General features: G+C 42.1%; 1 protein-coding gene across 1 annotated transcript in view; it reads left to right on the forward strand.

Annotated features, from left to right (window-relative positions):
* The window catches only part of LRMDA (leucine rich melanocyte differentiation associated), a 1350008-nt gene that overhangs the window by 766493 nt on the left and 567552 nt on the right, over positions 1 to 15963 (forward strand). The window contains exon 3 of the mRNA XM_069068315.1: positions 15817 to 15943. Within this exon, the coding sequence (XP_068924416.1) occupies positions 15817 to 15943 (127 nt within the window). The remainder of the gene's footprint in view (positions 1 to 15816; positions 15944 to 15963) is intronic.

The raw sequence follows: 15963 nt of genomic DNA on the forward strand, positions 1-15963 counted from the left end.
AGAGAGAGAGAGAGAGAGAGAGAGAGAGAGAGAGAGAGAGAGAGAGAAAGAGAGAGAGAGAGCTGCTCATAAAACTTTATTTTCTCCAATAACTCTAGCCTTCCTGAGCTGTTTAGTAATGAGTTACTTTTGTCCTTATTGAAAATTCACACCCAAGGGGTGAAAAATGGAAGGGGGAAGGGAAATTGCCATCTTTTATGTATCATTTCTGTTGAAATAGGGAAAAGACTCTGGGAGCAACACCAAGAAGTTGGTTATTTGAATACTTGGCCAACCAGGGTTCTTTTGTAGTTCCATATTTACCAAAGAAAAAAGGGAATTTGGAGCACTGATAATGCAGTTCTTAAAGTCACAACAAGCTCGAGTTAGAATGGTCTTTAGAGACCATCTGGGCAATTGTTTTCATTCTATAGGTAACTGAGACCAAGAAAGATCTTGGCCAACATCACATGCCTCATTTTCTTATAGGATTAGGTTTAGGCCTCTTTCCCTTTTCTTCTATGTAAAATAACTACAATTAAAAAATAAAGAAAACCCAACATATGAGATTATGTCACATAGAGGAGATCTTGTTGACTTGATTGGACTCAAGTGACATACTTTTCGTGTTGAGATCATCACTGGCTTGAGGATTTAAGTGATCAAGAAATCAGGGAGAGAAAAAAAATGTAGAGACATATCCAATATGGCAGGTCTGGAGAGGGAACCATCACTTGAATTGTATTGACTAGGGAATCTGGAAGGTCACTGTAATGAGGGCCTTCATTGGATTATTTTGGAATTAGTATGGAGGACTATAGCTGTTCATAATAATTTTCAGTAATGTCAACACTATCTTCCCTTTTTGACCCTTGCCTTGGGGGACACAACCATTACCCAGAGGCAAACCATGCTTGACCTCTTCTAATTTGGGTACCTTTGGTCAACCATGAATGATAACCCAGCCTGGATCTGTTCATTAGCCAACTATCTTGACCTCTCCAAGGTGCTAACTTCTCCTCCATCCCACCTTCATTCTTTTTAATATTAAGTTTATTAAAACTATTCACATTGAACTTTCTTCTGGCCACGGCTTTGCAAGACCCATTCATTATGACTCCTTATCTTGGCAGGCAATCTGAATGGTAAGTCTGCTGGGCCATTATGCACATATGAAGCCCATCACTTCTCCACCAATGGCTAATTCATCAAACATTTATCTTTTGCCCTCTGAGCAGCATGTCAATTTGCTTGTCACTCCCTAGCTTGGGTTGTTGTGAAAGATGAAAAGGAAGGAAAAAAATAATAAATGCCCCATGCCTCCATTCCCTCCCCCTTCTTCATCCTGTTGTCAAAATCATTAGCTTTCCTTATGCTGTGCTTTTTCTTTTCTTGATAAAAAGTGGGGGTTGGGAGCTATAGTCCCATTTGAGTTTTAACCAAATGACAGGATGATTTGGGATCTGGTTAAAATTTGATTCAGTCCAGCAATGCCTTCTGATGAAATATTTCCACCTTCTCCCCAGATTCTAGAGTGTTAGAGCTAAGAGGGACCACAGAAGTCAGCCCCTTCAAGACCCTCATTTTAAAGATGAAGAAAGTGAGGGCCCAAGGGGAAAAGCACTTTGCCCAAGATGACCCTGCTGCTTAATGGAAGCTATAGGACCAAAAATTAGTTCTCCCATTTCCTTTCCAAGATGATCCAATTTCTTAGCACTGGTAAATAATGCAAACTAAATGCAAGTTTTTCCTTGAGCTTTCTTATTTTTGCTTCATAACATTTAATTACTTGAAAATAAAATATGAAGGTTTTTGTAAAAAAGAATCAATTTGACTAGTAGTGAACCACACCATATTTCCATTTCAGCAAGGTAGGATTCAAACAGGACACTGGGTTATGGAAGGGAGAGCAGGAATAAAATTGTGGACCTTGAGGTCTGGATACCAGAAATTCAGAGTTGATTTGGGGAGGAGAAAATGGTCCAAGAGCATCTTTGGCATTGACCCATCTCTAAGGTCTTTTACTGTGGGAGATGTAAAACTACCTTGTAGTGTGAGGCATGGAGCATGTTTTCGTCTTCTTTGGTTGACTGGGATCTTGAGAAACCAGCTGGCCAGCACTGTCTATTGGCTTCCCTGGCCCCAGCTTTCCTTCCCAGGTGGTTCCTGGTTTCTCCTACAAGGGCTAGCCCTGGGGGAAAGGCTTGATCAGCTCGCCTCTAGACTGGCAGGGCTGTGAGGCCTGGCCGAATAAATAGCTCCTCTTCTTGTAGGGCTATATTGAATAGTTGCTGCCTGGTGAGTTTTTTTAAAAAAATCCCCTTTGTGTAGAATGATGAAAGGTCACTGCAGATGAGAGACTGTTTTCTTTCAGGTAAATAGTTCACATGGTGAAAAGTAGTGTTTTGGTCCAAATGTGTATTTGCTCGGTGACTGTTAGAACTTTAACCTATTCTGCCCCTGGATTCCAACCCAATGATGCTCACACATGCTACATCATTGGTATGCTATGTAGACAACCTTTACATCTCCCTTGGGGGAAAACAACCTTCACATATAGAAAATCTTTACATCTCCCCTGGGGTGGGTGGGTGGAGCTCCATTTGGAGTCCTTTCCCAACCAGCTAAATCTTTAGATTATTAAAAACAGCAGCAATAACAGCACGATTCTGGGTAGTCATAAACTCCACCCATACATACATACATAGGTGCATATGTGTGTGTTAAAAAGGCTAGGAATTAAAATAATTCAGAAACCTATTCAAAGCTGAGATAAAGGCTCTTGTCACCTCTTTTTTGTGCCCATATTCATCTAAGCATCTTCTTTTCTGTGTAGCTGTGGCAGTAAGATCACATATGTAAAAGGTTTGGTAAACTTTAAACCGCTATAAACAGGAGAATAAACATGAAATGCCTATAGCCACTACAACTTTCATCCAATAAAATATAACCTTCTTGAGGACGGGGATTATTTTGTCTTTTATTTGTATTTCCTAGTGGGATAGTAAAGAGTGAGTATTAAGTAACTGCTCGTTGATTTGAATTGCACTGAATATATATGGCATGCCTGATGCTAATAATAATTATAGAAAAGAATCTGGTTATCACTTCTATAATTCAGTTCTGAAAACTGTTAGTAAACACCTACTGTGTATGAGGCACTGTGCTAGGTGTTAAGAATTGAGATGAATAAAGAGCCCTAGAGACATAGTTTCTGGGTGATTAATAATTAATTAGGCTGATTGATAATAAATAAATTGATGGTTGGTGGTTTCTCTTGGTAACCAAAGACACCATCATGGAGATTCCTGAATGCTTTAGATACCTTTGGAAAAGGAGGTGCCTCCAACAGGTGAAAATCAACCCTGATTGGTGAACAATTAATAAGGGGGTGGATATATTTGTGAGGAAGTGAGCTAAAAGTTTTCAGTTCCTCATGCTGAGAATGTGGCTTGATCATGAAACTCAACCACCTCCAGAAATCTGGACAAAGGAATACATCTCTACCCAGACCACTCTGGTTGGTTTTCTCCTTCATGATCTAGATTACCCTAAACTCCAATGGTGTGAAAACAACATAGACAATGCTTTAGGGCTAGAATGCACCTAGATTAGATTCTGTTTACACTATAAACAAAAGTAAGTTCTCCTAGTTGGGTGGGGTCTGCCCAAGATTAAGGAATTAAGGAATCAATTAGGCCAGAATTGTACCTCACCTTGTTTCCATTTCAGCAAGGTTGGATTCAGACTGGGTTATGGAAGGGAGAGCAGGAATAAACAAAATTGTGTATCTTGAGGTTTGGATAGCTGAGATTCAGGGTTGGTTTGGGGAGGAGAAAATGGTCCAAGAGCATCTTTGGCACTGACCCCCTCTCTAAGGTCTTTTACTGTGGGAGATGTTAAGCTACCTTGTAGTGTGAGGCAGGGAATATATTTTCATTTTCTTAGGATGACTGATATCTTGAGGAATCCAGGATTAGGCCAATCTCCTCTATCAGTTTTGTCCTTCAGAGACTGGCTGAATGACCCAGAGGGGCAGTCTTGACGGAGGAAATAAAGGGAAAACCTAAATCCTAAATTAATAATGGTTATTAATACAATAGAAAAATAATAATTTCTCTCAGGATACAAAGATGTCCATGTAATAGTCTCTGCCCTCAAGGAGTTTCCATTCTATTGGAAGTTGGTTGTCATAAATATGAGCTTGCCATCCTTATTCCGCTTGTGTTCATAAAGTTTTTCCCATGGCCAATGCCCTTCCTTCCCAGTTGTCTTTTACCATTTTCTTCAGATCTCCCTTTCTTCTGGATTCCTTACAGCATTGACAACCTATACCATACAAACACTGCCCAGTGTCCATTGCTGCTTCTTGTATTTTAATTTACCTTACCTTAGATTAGAGGTTCATTGAGGGCAGGTCTATGTTTATGTCTCTTCAGCAGGCCAGAGTGTGTCGTTGGCACTGAAGAAATAATATCAATTTCAATTATATCAAGTATCCTGATATATATATCAAGTACCAATATCAATGCTTTGAGAATTGGTACATTTGGAATGGACATAGATTGTCTCCCTTGCCTGGAATGTCCTCTTTCCCCACCTGTGTTTTAGAATCCTTGGATCAAGGCTTAGCTCAAGTACTACCTCCAATGGGAAAGCTCTTCCTTGCCCCCGCTCTTAAAATTACCTTACTTATTTGCATGCATGGTTTATCCTTCAGTAGATTATTATAGATACCTTGATATAGTACCTTGTATATACCATAGTATATGAAGATATCTTGATAGTAGATACCTTGAGAGTATAGATTTTTTTTTCATTTTGGCCTTGCTTTTTATCCCACCTAGAACAATTCTCTGTACTTAGGTGTTTGAGAAATGTGTTTTGAATTGCATGAAAAATACTGGCAGCAAGAAGCTTTTTTTTTTTTTTTGAGGGAGGTAATGTGTAGCTTCTCAATTGGGATAAAAGTTCCTGTAGGTCAAGGACTATAGTTCTACTTATGTTTCCTGAGTACATTATGATAAAAGGAGCAGTTCATGTTGGTAAATCCCCGCCATCAACACACAAACATAGAGAGATTCATACTCAATGTCAATTAAAAGTTGATCTCTTTATACCTGAACTATATTGACTGAGTCAGAGAAGCACCTTAGGAGAGCACAAAAAGGTACAGAAAACACAACCTTACCTTCTGCTCATGAAACTCCAGTGGCTTCTAACTACTACAGGATCAAATACAAATGCCTCTGCTTGGCATTTAGAGCCCTTCACAGTCTGGCTGCATTCTACTTTTCTGACATTATACATGCACACATACATACATGTATATTTATAAAGGCACATGTATGTGTGTATATGTATGTATATGTGTATGTGTATGTATGTAGATACCCTTTCCACATTCTGTACTCCAACCAAGCAGAGCTTCTTGTTGTCTCTCATATATGGCATTCCATTTCTTATCTCCATGTCTTTGTGCAGGCTGTTCCCTTTGCTTGGAATCAACTCCTTCCATAGTTCTGTCTTTTAGAATCCCTAGCTTCCTTCAGATCTCAGCCCAGACTCCCTCCTACAAGAGGCCTTTCCTGATGTCCTCAGATGCTGGTTTCCCTCTCCCCCTATATCAACTTGTATTTACTTTGTATATATTTGCATATTTACCTGTTATTTCTACTGATTGGTTTAAGTTCTTTAGGGTAGGTACTGTTTCATTTCTGCCTTTGTATCCAAGAAGTGCCTGGTATGCAGTTGGTGCTTAATACATGCTTGTTGATAGATTGCTTGGTTGAATATTTTGAGGGAAAAGGAAAAAGTCAGAGAAAAGCCATTTATTTAGTGCCTACTATGTGCTGGTCATTGTGCCAAGTGTTTCATATCTCAATTATTATCTCATTTGAGGGTACCATTGCACACTGGCCTGGCCATCTGTTGGCCCTCACTCATCCTATATGGCTGGCAAGCCTTCTTTATGCCACTTCTTGATCACAATTCAATAAACAAGGGAAAGTTATTGTTGAGAATGTGCTGAAGCTTACTTTTACCACCATATGTCCTTCCATTGCCCTTTGTGTCATTTGAAATTCTGATTCTTCTGAGATTGTGATACTATGTGATTGGTGGACACATGATGTCATCAAGAGAATGTTGTTGGTAAAAAGATAGTTTTGCAGTAGCACACATCTTAGGATCATTTAAAACATGATAGAATTTCCAAAATGTGATCTAGTTTCACCTCTTCTTATACAGTTCAGGCTTAGCTCTTTACCCGGGTGAAAGACCTGCCCAAGACAGGTATGGATCATAATTTAGAAACAGTGGTGGTGGGTCAGCAAGGAAGATTGCAGGCCCCAGTTCTACTTTAGGGTCTGTGATTCACTAGCTCTGTGATCTGCAAACAAGGAACATAAGCACTATAGGCCTCAGTTCCTCATCCATAAAAATCAAGGGGTCAGACTAGATGGTTGCCCCTAAGACCTCTCCTTTGAAATCTAAGATTTTATCATTCTCTGAGCATGGCGGTGATGCTAGATAGATAGGGCTGGCTTTGGGCTTGACCTCTTAGTGCTTCCTGGAAGTCACATCAGTGGAGAGAATTCCCCACACTAATGAAAGCATAAGTCTGGACAAGAGAAAAAAAAAAATGAATATGCATGTAGGTCTGACAAGTAGTCTGTATAGGCTGAAAGATTTTGTGGTAATCTAGGGTTCCTATTTTACAAAGGCAAGTTCTGATCATTTGGAATGCACTCTTAGAATCCATTAAATATACCTTTGTTACATGTCAAGGAACAGTGCTTGATATGGGGCATTCACTCAGCAGGACCTCTCATTCATAGCCCCCTTTGGAGGAAACTGTGAGATGGGGTGGAGGCAGGTGTGTTGTCTTGGAGAATTTCTAGAGGCATTTTTCTGTAAGTTGGTCCTTATATAAGGACATATCATGTCTACATGAGCCATATGTGGAGAGGACATTTCTAGATTCTGTAATTGTCAGACATCTTCCTGACCACTCTCCTCAGAGAGCCTTCCATATGCAAGGTACCCTCCTAGGTGGGTGTGGTGAGGTCTACAAAGAAGTATCAGACAAAGTCTTTGCCCTCAAGGAACTCTTACTGGGTAAAAGAAAATAATAGATGAAATAGTTTTGGATACTAATATAGGCAGCTAGGTGGTGTAGAGGATAGGAAGCTAGGCCTGGAGTCAGGAAGAGTTATCTTTGTGAGTTCAATCTGGTCTGAGTCACTTACCAGTGCTGTGACCCTCAGGAAGTCACTTAACCCTGTTTGCCTCCGTTTCCTCATCTGTAAAATGAGCTGGAGAAGGAAATGGCAAATCTGACAAGAAGAGACTGAATGGGATTGTAAAGGGTTGGACATGACTGAAAAATGATTAAACAACAACACAAGTTAGGGAAGTACCTTGCCCTTAACTAAAATGGGTTGTTGGTTTCTAGTTCTGGAACTTGTTTACTAGCTGTTTACCTTGAGAAAATAAATTCATTCCTCTGAGTCTTAGTTTTCTTATTCATACTATGAGTATGTTGGAGTAGATGGCCTTTAAGATTCCTCCTAGGTCTAATTAGGATCCCCAGTCTCTGCCCTGAGGGCTTAGTCTCTTAAGGACCACAGGACCTTAGGTATAAAGGCTAAAAAGAAGCTAAAGATCATAGAATCCAACCTTTTAATCTTACAGATGAGAAAACTGAGGCTTGGGGAGGGGGAATGCCTTAAAGTTATATGAGTAGCAAATGGCAGAAATGGAATTTGCACCCACATCCCTTGACACCAAATCTGTCCTTCTTTTTCCTGTACTCCTAGTAAGTAGCAACAAAATCAGTTGTTCAGCAAATAACCTATTAGTCAAGGAGTCTACCAATAAATAGGTATTGAATACCTACTATGTGCAAAGTGCCAGCTCCAGGTAAAGATTGAGTGCATTCAGAGAGCTTGCTGAGGTGTCTACCAGCTATGTGTAGTAGTGCCCCAGAGTTTAGAAGACCTCTCATTCTGGTCCTGTTTTATCACTTCCTAGTCATGTTTTCTCGGCCAATCATTTCATTTTTTCTGACCCACAGGAATTTTACCTGTAAATATGAATGTATATAAGAAGAAGAATGACCTCCTTAGCTATTTGGCAGCCTGGGCTTAGTGGAATGAACACAGGACTCAGTCAAAAGATGGCGGACACAATCCCAGGTCTTCTGCTTACTAGAGGCAGTCCAGGGGATACAACTCTGGGCCTGGAGTCAAGGAAGGCCTGAGTTCAAAGCTAGCTTCGGATCCTTCCTAGTTGTTCGAACCTGGGCAAGTCACTTAACCTCCGTCTGCCTCAGTTTCCTCAACTGTAAAATAAATATCAAAAGCATTTACCTCCCAGGATTGTAGTGAAGATAAAGGAGATTATTGTAAAGTGCTTACAACAGTGCCTGACACATAGTAGGTGCTATACAAATGTTGGCTATCCTCCTCCTCTTCCTCCTCTATAAGGCTTTGGGTAAGCCATTTTAGTCAATGAGCATTTATCAAGCTCTTACTATGTTTCAGATAGTGTACTAAACACTGAGGAGACAAAGAAAGGGGTGTGGGTGAGGACCCTGTGTATGCCCTCAAGGATCTTTTATTCTAATGGGGGTGAGTGTGTAAATAATTAGGAACCTTATATACAGAGTAGGAGAAAACTGATCTTAGAGGGAAGACATAAGGAAGACGGGGGTCAGGAAAGGCCTGAAAAAAGCAGAATTTGAGTGAAATCTTGCAGGAAGACAGGGCAGCTAAGAGGGCAAGGTGAAGAGGAACCCCATTCCAGGCATGGGGAATGGAAAGTGTAAAGACGCCAAGTGTGGAGGCTCATTTTCTTGTCTAGGAACAGCAAGTAGGCTGGTATAGCTAGATTCTTGAGGAGAATTAAGTATAAGAAGACTAGAGGAGCCTGAGAGAGGGGCTGGGGTGTGAAGGACTTTAAATGGCAGTCAGAAAACTTTGATCATGAGGGTGATAGGAGCCAGTGGCCTTTATTGAGTAGGGCCCCCACATGGTCAGACCTGTGCTTCAGGGAGACCACTTTGGTGAATGAGGAGTGGGAATAGGGAGAGACAAGAGTCAGGGAACCCCCTCTAAAAAAAAAAAAGAAATCTATTATTGCAGGAGCCCAAGTGAGAGCTGATTGGGGCATCTCCCAGGGTGGTAGCTGTGTAGGGTTGAAAAGGAAACACATGCAAGAGGGATTGTTCATCAAGGTGGAAATGACAAGATTTGACAAAAGGATTGAATGTACAGGTTGAGGGTAAGTGAGGAATTTAAGATTAAACCAAGAGGTGTGGGTGACTGGGATGGCAAGTTAGGAAGACAGGAGGGTTTGAGTTGAGTTTGAGATATGTATGGGAAGTTTGAAACATCTAAAAAGACGGTGATATGGGCCTGGGGCTCAAGAGACATCTTAGGTCTATATAATATAGCACGTCCCAAAAGTCTTAGTGTAGCTTAAAGCTTTAATCGTTTTAATTCATTAAAGAAGCCTTTGTTATAGTGGAGACCCAAGGCCATATGATCAGAACAAGGAATGTCCATATTGATGTTTTTTGTACCTGCCTTTTTAAAAAAAATAAATGTATTTATTTTTAGTTTTCAACATTCATCTCCACAAGCTTTTGAGTTACAACTTTTTCTCTTCCCGTCTTTCCCCTACCCACCACCCCAAAACAGCAAGCCTACTGAACACTCCTTCCCCCAATCTATTCTCTCTTATATCCTCCCCCTTCATCCCCCTAACTTTCTAGTAGGGCAAGATGGGCCTCTATATCCCAGTAGCTGTATATCTTATTTCCCAGTTGCATGTAAAAAACAATTTTTAAACATTTGTTTTTAAAACTTTGAGTTCCAACTTTTTTTCCCTTCTTCCCTCCTTACCCACCCCCACTGGGAAGACAAGCAATTCAATATAGATTGCACATGTGTAGTTACCCAAATCTCCTCCATAGTGGTTATATTGTGAAAGACCAACTACACTCCCCTCCATCTCATCCTGCCCCCCATGTACCTGCCTTTCCAGTTATATTTTGTATGGTTTTAACCTTTGATAGTTTAACACTGCACTAAGATTTTGGGGACACACTGTATGGAGCTGGAGGTCATTTGTGTGGAAATGATAATTGAACCAGTGGGAATTGATGAGATCACTGGCTAACACAGTATTTTTGGAAAAGGGAAGAAGACCCTGGGCAAAGTCTTGAGGTACATATGAACAATCAGTAAAGGAGACTGAGAAAGAATGGTCAGACAGGAGGGAAGGTAACTGGGAGAGAAATGCGGACTGAAAACCTAGAGAGGGGAGAGTGTCAGAAAGAGGCGATCAGCAGTGTTCAAGGCTGTAGAGAGGTCAGGAAGAATGAGGGCTTAAAAAAAGCCATTAGATTTGGCAATTAAAAGATCATTGGTAATTTTGGAGAAGACAATTTTAGTGGAATGATGTGTCTCACTTCCTTCATCCGTAAAATGGGTATGGTAATGGGCACACTGCCTGTTTTAATGGGGAAGTCTGAAAATCAGGGGACAAATGTATTCAGAATGATAAAGTCTGTTAACTGTAAAGCCCTAAAAGGAAACTGTTAACTGTATTACAAAGTATTTGTAAAACTCTTTTGTAAATTGTAAAGATCCAATAATAATAATATCTAACATATTTATAATGCCTACTATGTGCTAAGCACTGTTCTAAATGCTTTATAATTATTTATTTTCTGAAATTATTTATTTAACATTCATTTCAAAAAAATTTTTGAGCTCCAAATTCTTTTCCTTCAGTCATCCTCCTACCCATTAAAAGGCTAGCAATATATCAGTTATACATGTGAAATCATGCAAAACGTGTCCATATTAGCCATTTTGCAAAAAAAAAAGCAAGAAAAATAAAGAAAGTGGAAAAATTATGCTTCTGTTTGCAGAGTTCATCTGTTTTCTCTCTGGAGGTAGGTAATATATTTCATCATGAGTTCTTTGGAATTGTCTTGGATCAATAGTTATTATTTTATTTTATCCTCACTATAACCGTGGGATGTAGGTGCTATTCTCATACCCATCTTACAGATGAGGGAACTGAAACAAACAGGGGTTAAGTGACTTGCCCAGGGTCACACAGCTAGTAAGTGTCCGAGGCTGCATTTGAACTCAGATCTTCCTGGTCTCTTCCCGGTACTCCATCCAATATGTCACCTAAAAAAATATAAGATAGAGTTATCTTTGTAGTGTAGCTGGGGACATAGTACTTGACTGAGCTTTGTAGTTCAAGAAAAGCAGAGAGAAGAGAGACCAGCATGGGCTCCTTCCCTTGATGTTTCTATGCCCCCCTGATTTTCTCAAGATTTTTATTTAGCTAAAAAATATGGCTTGTTTTTGTTTTGTTTTGCTGTGCATTTGTTCTTATTTTCAGCAGTACGGATGGACTCATCTCCCTTTAACTTGTTGCTCTAGGTGTCTGTGCACAGATTAGGTTCAGGAGAAACCTGAAGCGTGTGTCGCTGGTATGTAGCAACTAGCTGCCCCTTCTTCTTGCCTCCTCCCTGCAGATGGCAAACAAACGGAATAAGCGCCAGTTTTTGTTGGCTGACTCTGGGCAAGAGGTCAAATTCTTCCCAGAAAAGACTTTTTAGGAGACGAAATTGTTGTTTCAGAACCAGGGAACCACAAGGTGGTTGAGTTTTGGCTGCTCCCCCCCCCCCCAGGCATCCTGTCCTGACTGGTTTGTTTCTTCAAAACTCAGTGTTCCCAGTCAAAGTAGACTTGGAGAAGGGGTGGGGGTGGGGGATGGAAGGAGGCCATAAGAGAAGCCCAGCCTCAGCTGCTCATCACCTTCCTTTAAACCCTTGCAAAAGATGGTTCCCGTCATTCTCCATTCCCCTAGGTTCTCACATACTCTTCATTCTTGTGGAGTTGAAATTTAGGTTGAGTACCCAGTCAGCCCAGCTGCTGAATGGAGGGGGCTAGAAGTGGGCAAGAAATGGTCATCTCTCTGTACTCCTTGCATTGGAAATGGTCCCCTGGTGCCTGCTCTATGGCTGGCTCTCCTCCTCTCTGCAAAGAAGTCTTGCTGTCTGTTTAGTGTCGCTGTTTTTGTAAGCTAATGAGGGCAAAGTGTGAGCCACAGGCAATGATGCTGTGATATTAGCTATGACAGGGAGCTTGATCATAATTATCTTAACGAGGATAGGGTTAATTACAGTGGAAACTTAAAAGTTCTCTCTGTTTGAATCAGCTGGAGCCGAATGCCTTGTGATGTTTTTGTCATTCTGATGTGACTTTGGAAATCACAGGCGAAGTCTCCTGGCAGCAGTTGGGGCTCCCGTGGGAGCCAAGCCGGGGCCCTGTGACAAAGGTAACCGAGACAGTACCTGTGGGTGAGATAATGGGCAGCTTTTGTAGCATTAGAGCGAGGAAGAAAGCAGCCTGCTCAGGTGCATCAGCAGTGTTTATTAGATTTCCAGAGCAGTGCTACCTGCCTGATGCTGGGCCTTTCCATTACCACCGGCAAACCAAGGGCTGACTTTGATTTTCTGAGTGTGGGAGGCCTCGCTACAGTTGTCTGTACCCACACTGCTGTGGTGGTGAGCTTGAGACCCCATCCCAGCTGGAGGGCTAGGTTTCTCCCCACCACCGTGCCAGGAAAGTGGCAGAGAGGTCCCTCCCTTGCCCCATCCTCCACTCCATGCATTTCTCACTTTATACCAAGCAAGAGTCAAAAAACATCAATCTTCTCTTAAGCTAGTAAGGGCTTTCTTAAATATCATCAATAGGTGTATCTGGTGTGCACTTTGACATTAAGAACATTGAGTGACAGCTGAGAAATTTTTTTGAGGGGTGTAGTTTCTTTATCTTCTGTCCCTCAGCTACCTTCAGAGAAATTATGTATATATACACACATGCATACACATGTATATAGTGCTACATACACATGTATATATTGCTATTCTATACATATGTATATGCACATGATGTAACCTTGAAGCATTTTCTTTCCTATCCTTTCATTTAAGAACATCCACCGCCGTTCCCAAATATCACCCAAAAGACCAAAACAGACAAGGGGACCTCCAAGGCATCCTCCTTCCCCTTTCCCTCCCAGGACCCACAGGCTTCAATTGGTTAATTGTCTCTCTCTGCTCCATCCAGGCTGCAACAATCTTGTCTTCCCCTCTCTGCCCCCCCTCTCACCCTCCTTTTCCCTGCCTGCCTCCCCTGCCCCCAGTCCCCAGGCTCGGAATTTAGCTGATTAAATCACTAAGCTTGAACTGCGCTGATGACATGAAAACAACAATTAATAAGCAACCCCCCGTGTAACACAGCTCCCTTTTAACTGAGCAGCTAATAACATTACATGGCAAAAAATCTCCAAACCAGACAGGTGTAAAGGGATTTGAGTCCAATTTTCCCAAACCCTCTTGGAAAGCCCTGGACACTATTGTGCATCTCCTGCCCAGGCTCTGGGGAAAGAATGGCTGTTTCACCAGGCAACTCCCTCTAGTGTTCCTGGGGCTTTGGCCCTCTGCACGCCTTGTCATCCTGCTTTATGCTCCCCTGCAGCACTTTGGGGTCCAGCTTTCATCTCCTTGCCAGTTGTCGATTCTCATGATAAGAGTATTATATTTGCATAACATAACTCAGGGACAATGTGTATTTTACCGCTGACATTGACCAGAGCCCGACTGATGTTTCTGCACAAAGGACTTATTAGCGTCCCATAAGGCTCGGTGGCGCTGACAGGGAGGTGGCCTGAACTCCCCTTGGCCAGTGGAGGCCTAATGTTGAAAAGTGAGCGTCAGACATTATCCCTGATTAACCACTGATGGAGAGAGCCAGCAGGACCTGAGGGAGCACTGGAGATGGGCTCACTGGGTGAGGTTGGCCCAGCCCTGTCCAGCCTAGCCCATTCTGATGAATCAGCTTGGCCTTTCCCTGTGAAGAGTAGAGGACTTTGCAAAGATCTGAAACCTCCCTTGGCTAGCATTTCACAAGTTTTGATTTTCCTTTTCAGATGAGAAGCAATGCCAGCTTTGATTGTGGGGAACCTGGAAGTGAGTGATGCAGGGTCTGACTGTCTGCATGAGGCTATCCCAGCATCAGAGACTGAGAATTAGAAGGCAGCTCCACCCTTATCTAGTCTCACCCTCTCCTTCTATAGATGGAGAAAATGAAACCCAAAAGGTCCCACAAGAAACAAGGTGGACTTAGTTATTGGTCAAGCCTGTCATTTTGCAGGTGAGGAGAGGGGGTCAAATTACACATATGGAAACTGAGGCCAGCAGAGCCAGGATTTGAACCCAGGTCTTATAACTCTAAAGTCTGCTCTCTTTACACAAGAACAGCCAGCAGTTTGGAGGCCATATTTGCATAGCAGTGTGGAAGCTGGAAACCTTGGGGACCTTGTAGGTATTAATTACTATCTGACAACTTGTTTGAAATCTCAAATTCTTGATTTTGGTAGTGCTTCCAGCCCAGGGTCCTCATTGATTACTGGGAAAATCCTATATGCAGAAAGGTACATGTGTGTTCATGTGGGAAAACCTCCTTAGTATAAGCGGCCTCAGAAAATGACTAAATAGTACAGACTGCATCTACCTTATTCATCACATTTTATAAAACAGCCAGGAGATACAATGATAATCTTCCCTCTGGTCGGCATAGTACATCAGCTGTCAGGCTGTGCGATCTCAGCATATCTCTAGGAGTCTGGTAGGTGAATGAGCTGTGAATATGGGTCTGTGTGTAAGCTCCCTATATCAGGCAGCCTTCTTTGATTAATGTGTGTGTGTGTGTGTGTGTGTGTGTGTGTGTGTGTGTTTGTATGCAACCTCCCCCCAAGTCCCCTCCCATCGAAACCAGTGAAATTAAGAGTTAACTTTCAACTCCTGTGTAAAAGCTTATTCTCTTTCTGGTTTGCTTTTTTTGAGTTGGCTGATTAATTTCCACAGATCTCTGTTTATTAACAGCTTCAAGAGCTGCATTTTGGGGTTCTAAACTTTTTTTTTCTTGAGAGAGAAATCTGCTTTCTATTAATTGAAACTCCAGCTGACACCAGGAAAGGCCACTCATTTTAAAGAGTTTCACCCTTACCTCCCCTCCACAATATCCCCCCACTTCCCATTGCTACCCCCAACATCTCAGGCTGGAGTGATTCTGCAATCCTGCAGGGGCCTGGCGTCTAAAGAGAAATACTGAGCCAGAGCAAATGAAGTGATGATTAAAACAAAAACACAACAGAAGGAGAGACAAAAAAGGGGGGGCAGGGATGGGATGGGGTGGGGAGTGAAAAGAAGGCGAAGGGGAGCCCTCCCTACCATTTCCTATGATTGTACGAAGGGGAACTGCTCTGCAATGATAGCTGAAGTTGTATTTATTATTGTTAGAGGGGTATGATATTTCTGGGCAGGAATGATGGATGACAACTTAGATTTGTGTCCAGGGAATGAAGGTGAACTGTGACAGAGTTATTTATCTTGGGAATGGAGGTTAGGGTCAGGCGAGGCTGGGTGCCTGAAGGCACAAGACATTGACAAATTTATCCTGCAGGCCGTATCTGAAGGCCTTTGTTTGGGATTCTGGCTACTCACTAAGTGACCCTCATCCTTCATGCTGGCAATGCGTGAAGGATGTGGTGAGGTGCCAGAGGGCCCCCCCCCCTGCTCCCCCACTCCCTCTACTAATTCTTGTCATTCACTCGCCTGACAGGCACCAAGCCCAAACTATTCCCAGTCCTGAAAGGGAAGGTTAAAATATTTATTTCGGCTCATAATGGCCTCTCTGATTTAGTGGTGGATCATTTTTCCTGGTGCCTTTGTCACTGCAGGTCACTGGAAGGACTGAGCGCATTCACGGGACTGGAGGAGCTGATCTTGGACAACAACCTTCTTGGAAACGACCTTGCGTTGCCAGGGTTACCCAGGCTCCATACCTTAACGCTCAACAAGAACCAAATATCCTTTGCACTGCTGTC

The sequence above is a fragment of the Petaurus breviceps genome, unplaced genomic scaffold (genome assembly GCF_028583685.1).
Source record: "Petaurus breviceps papuanus isolate PSGF00001 unplaced genomic scaffold, PetGlider_PUasm1.0 90762, whole genome shotgun sequence".
Taxonomy (NCBI): domain Eukaryota; kingdom Metazoa; phylum Chordata; class Mammalia; order Diprotodontia; family Petauridae; genus Petaurus; species Petaurus breviceps.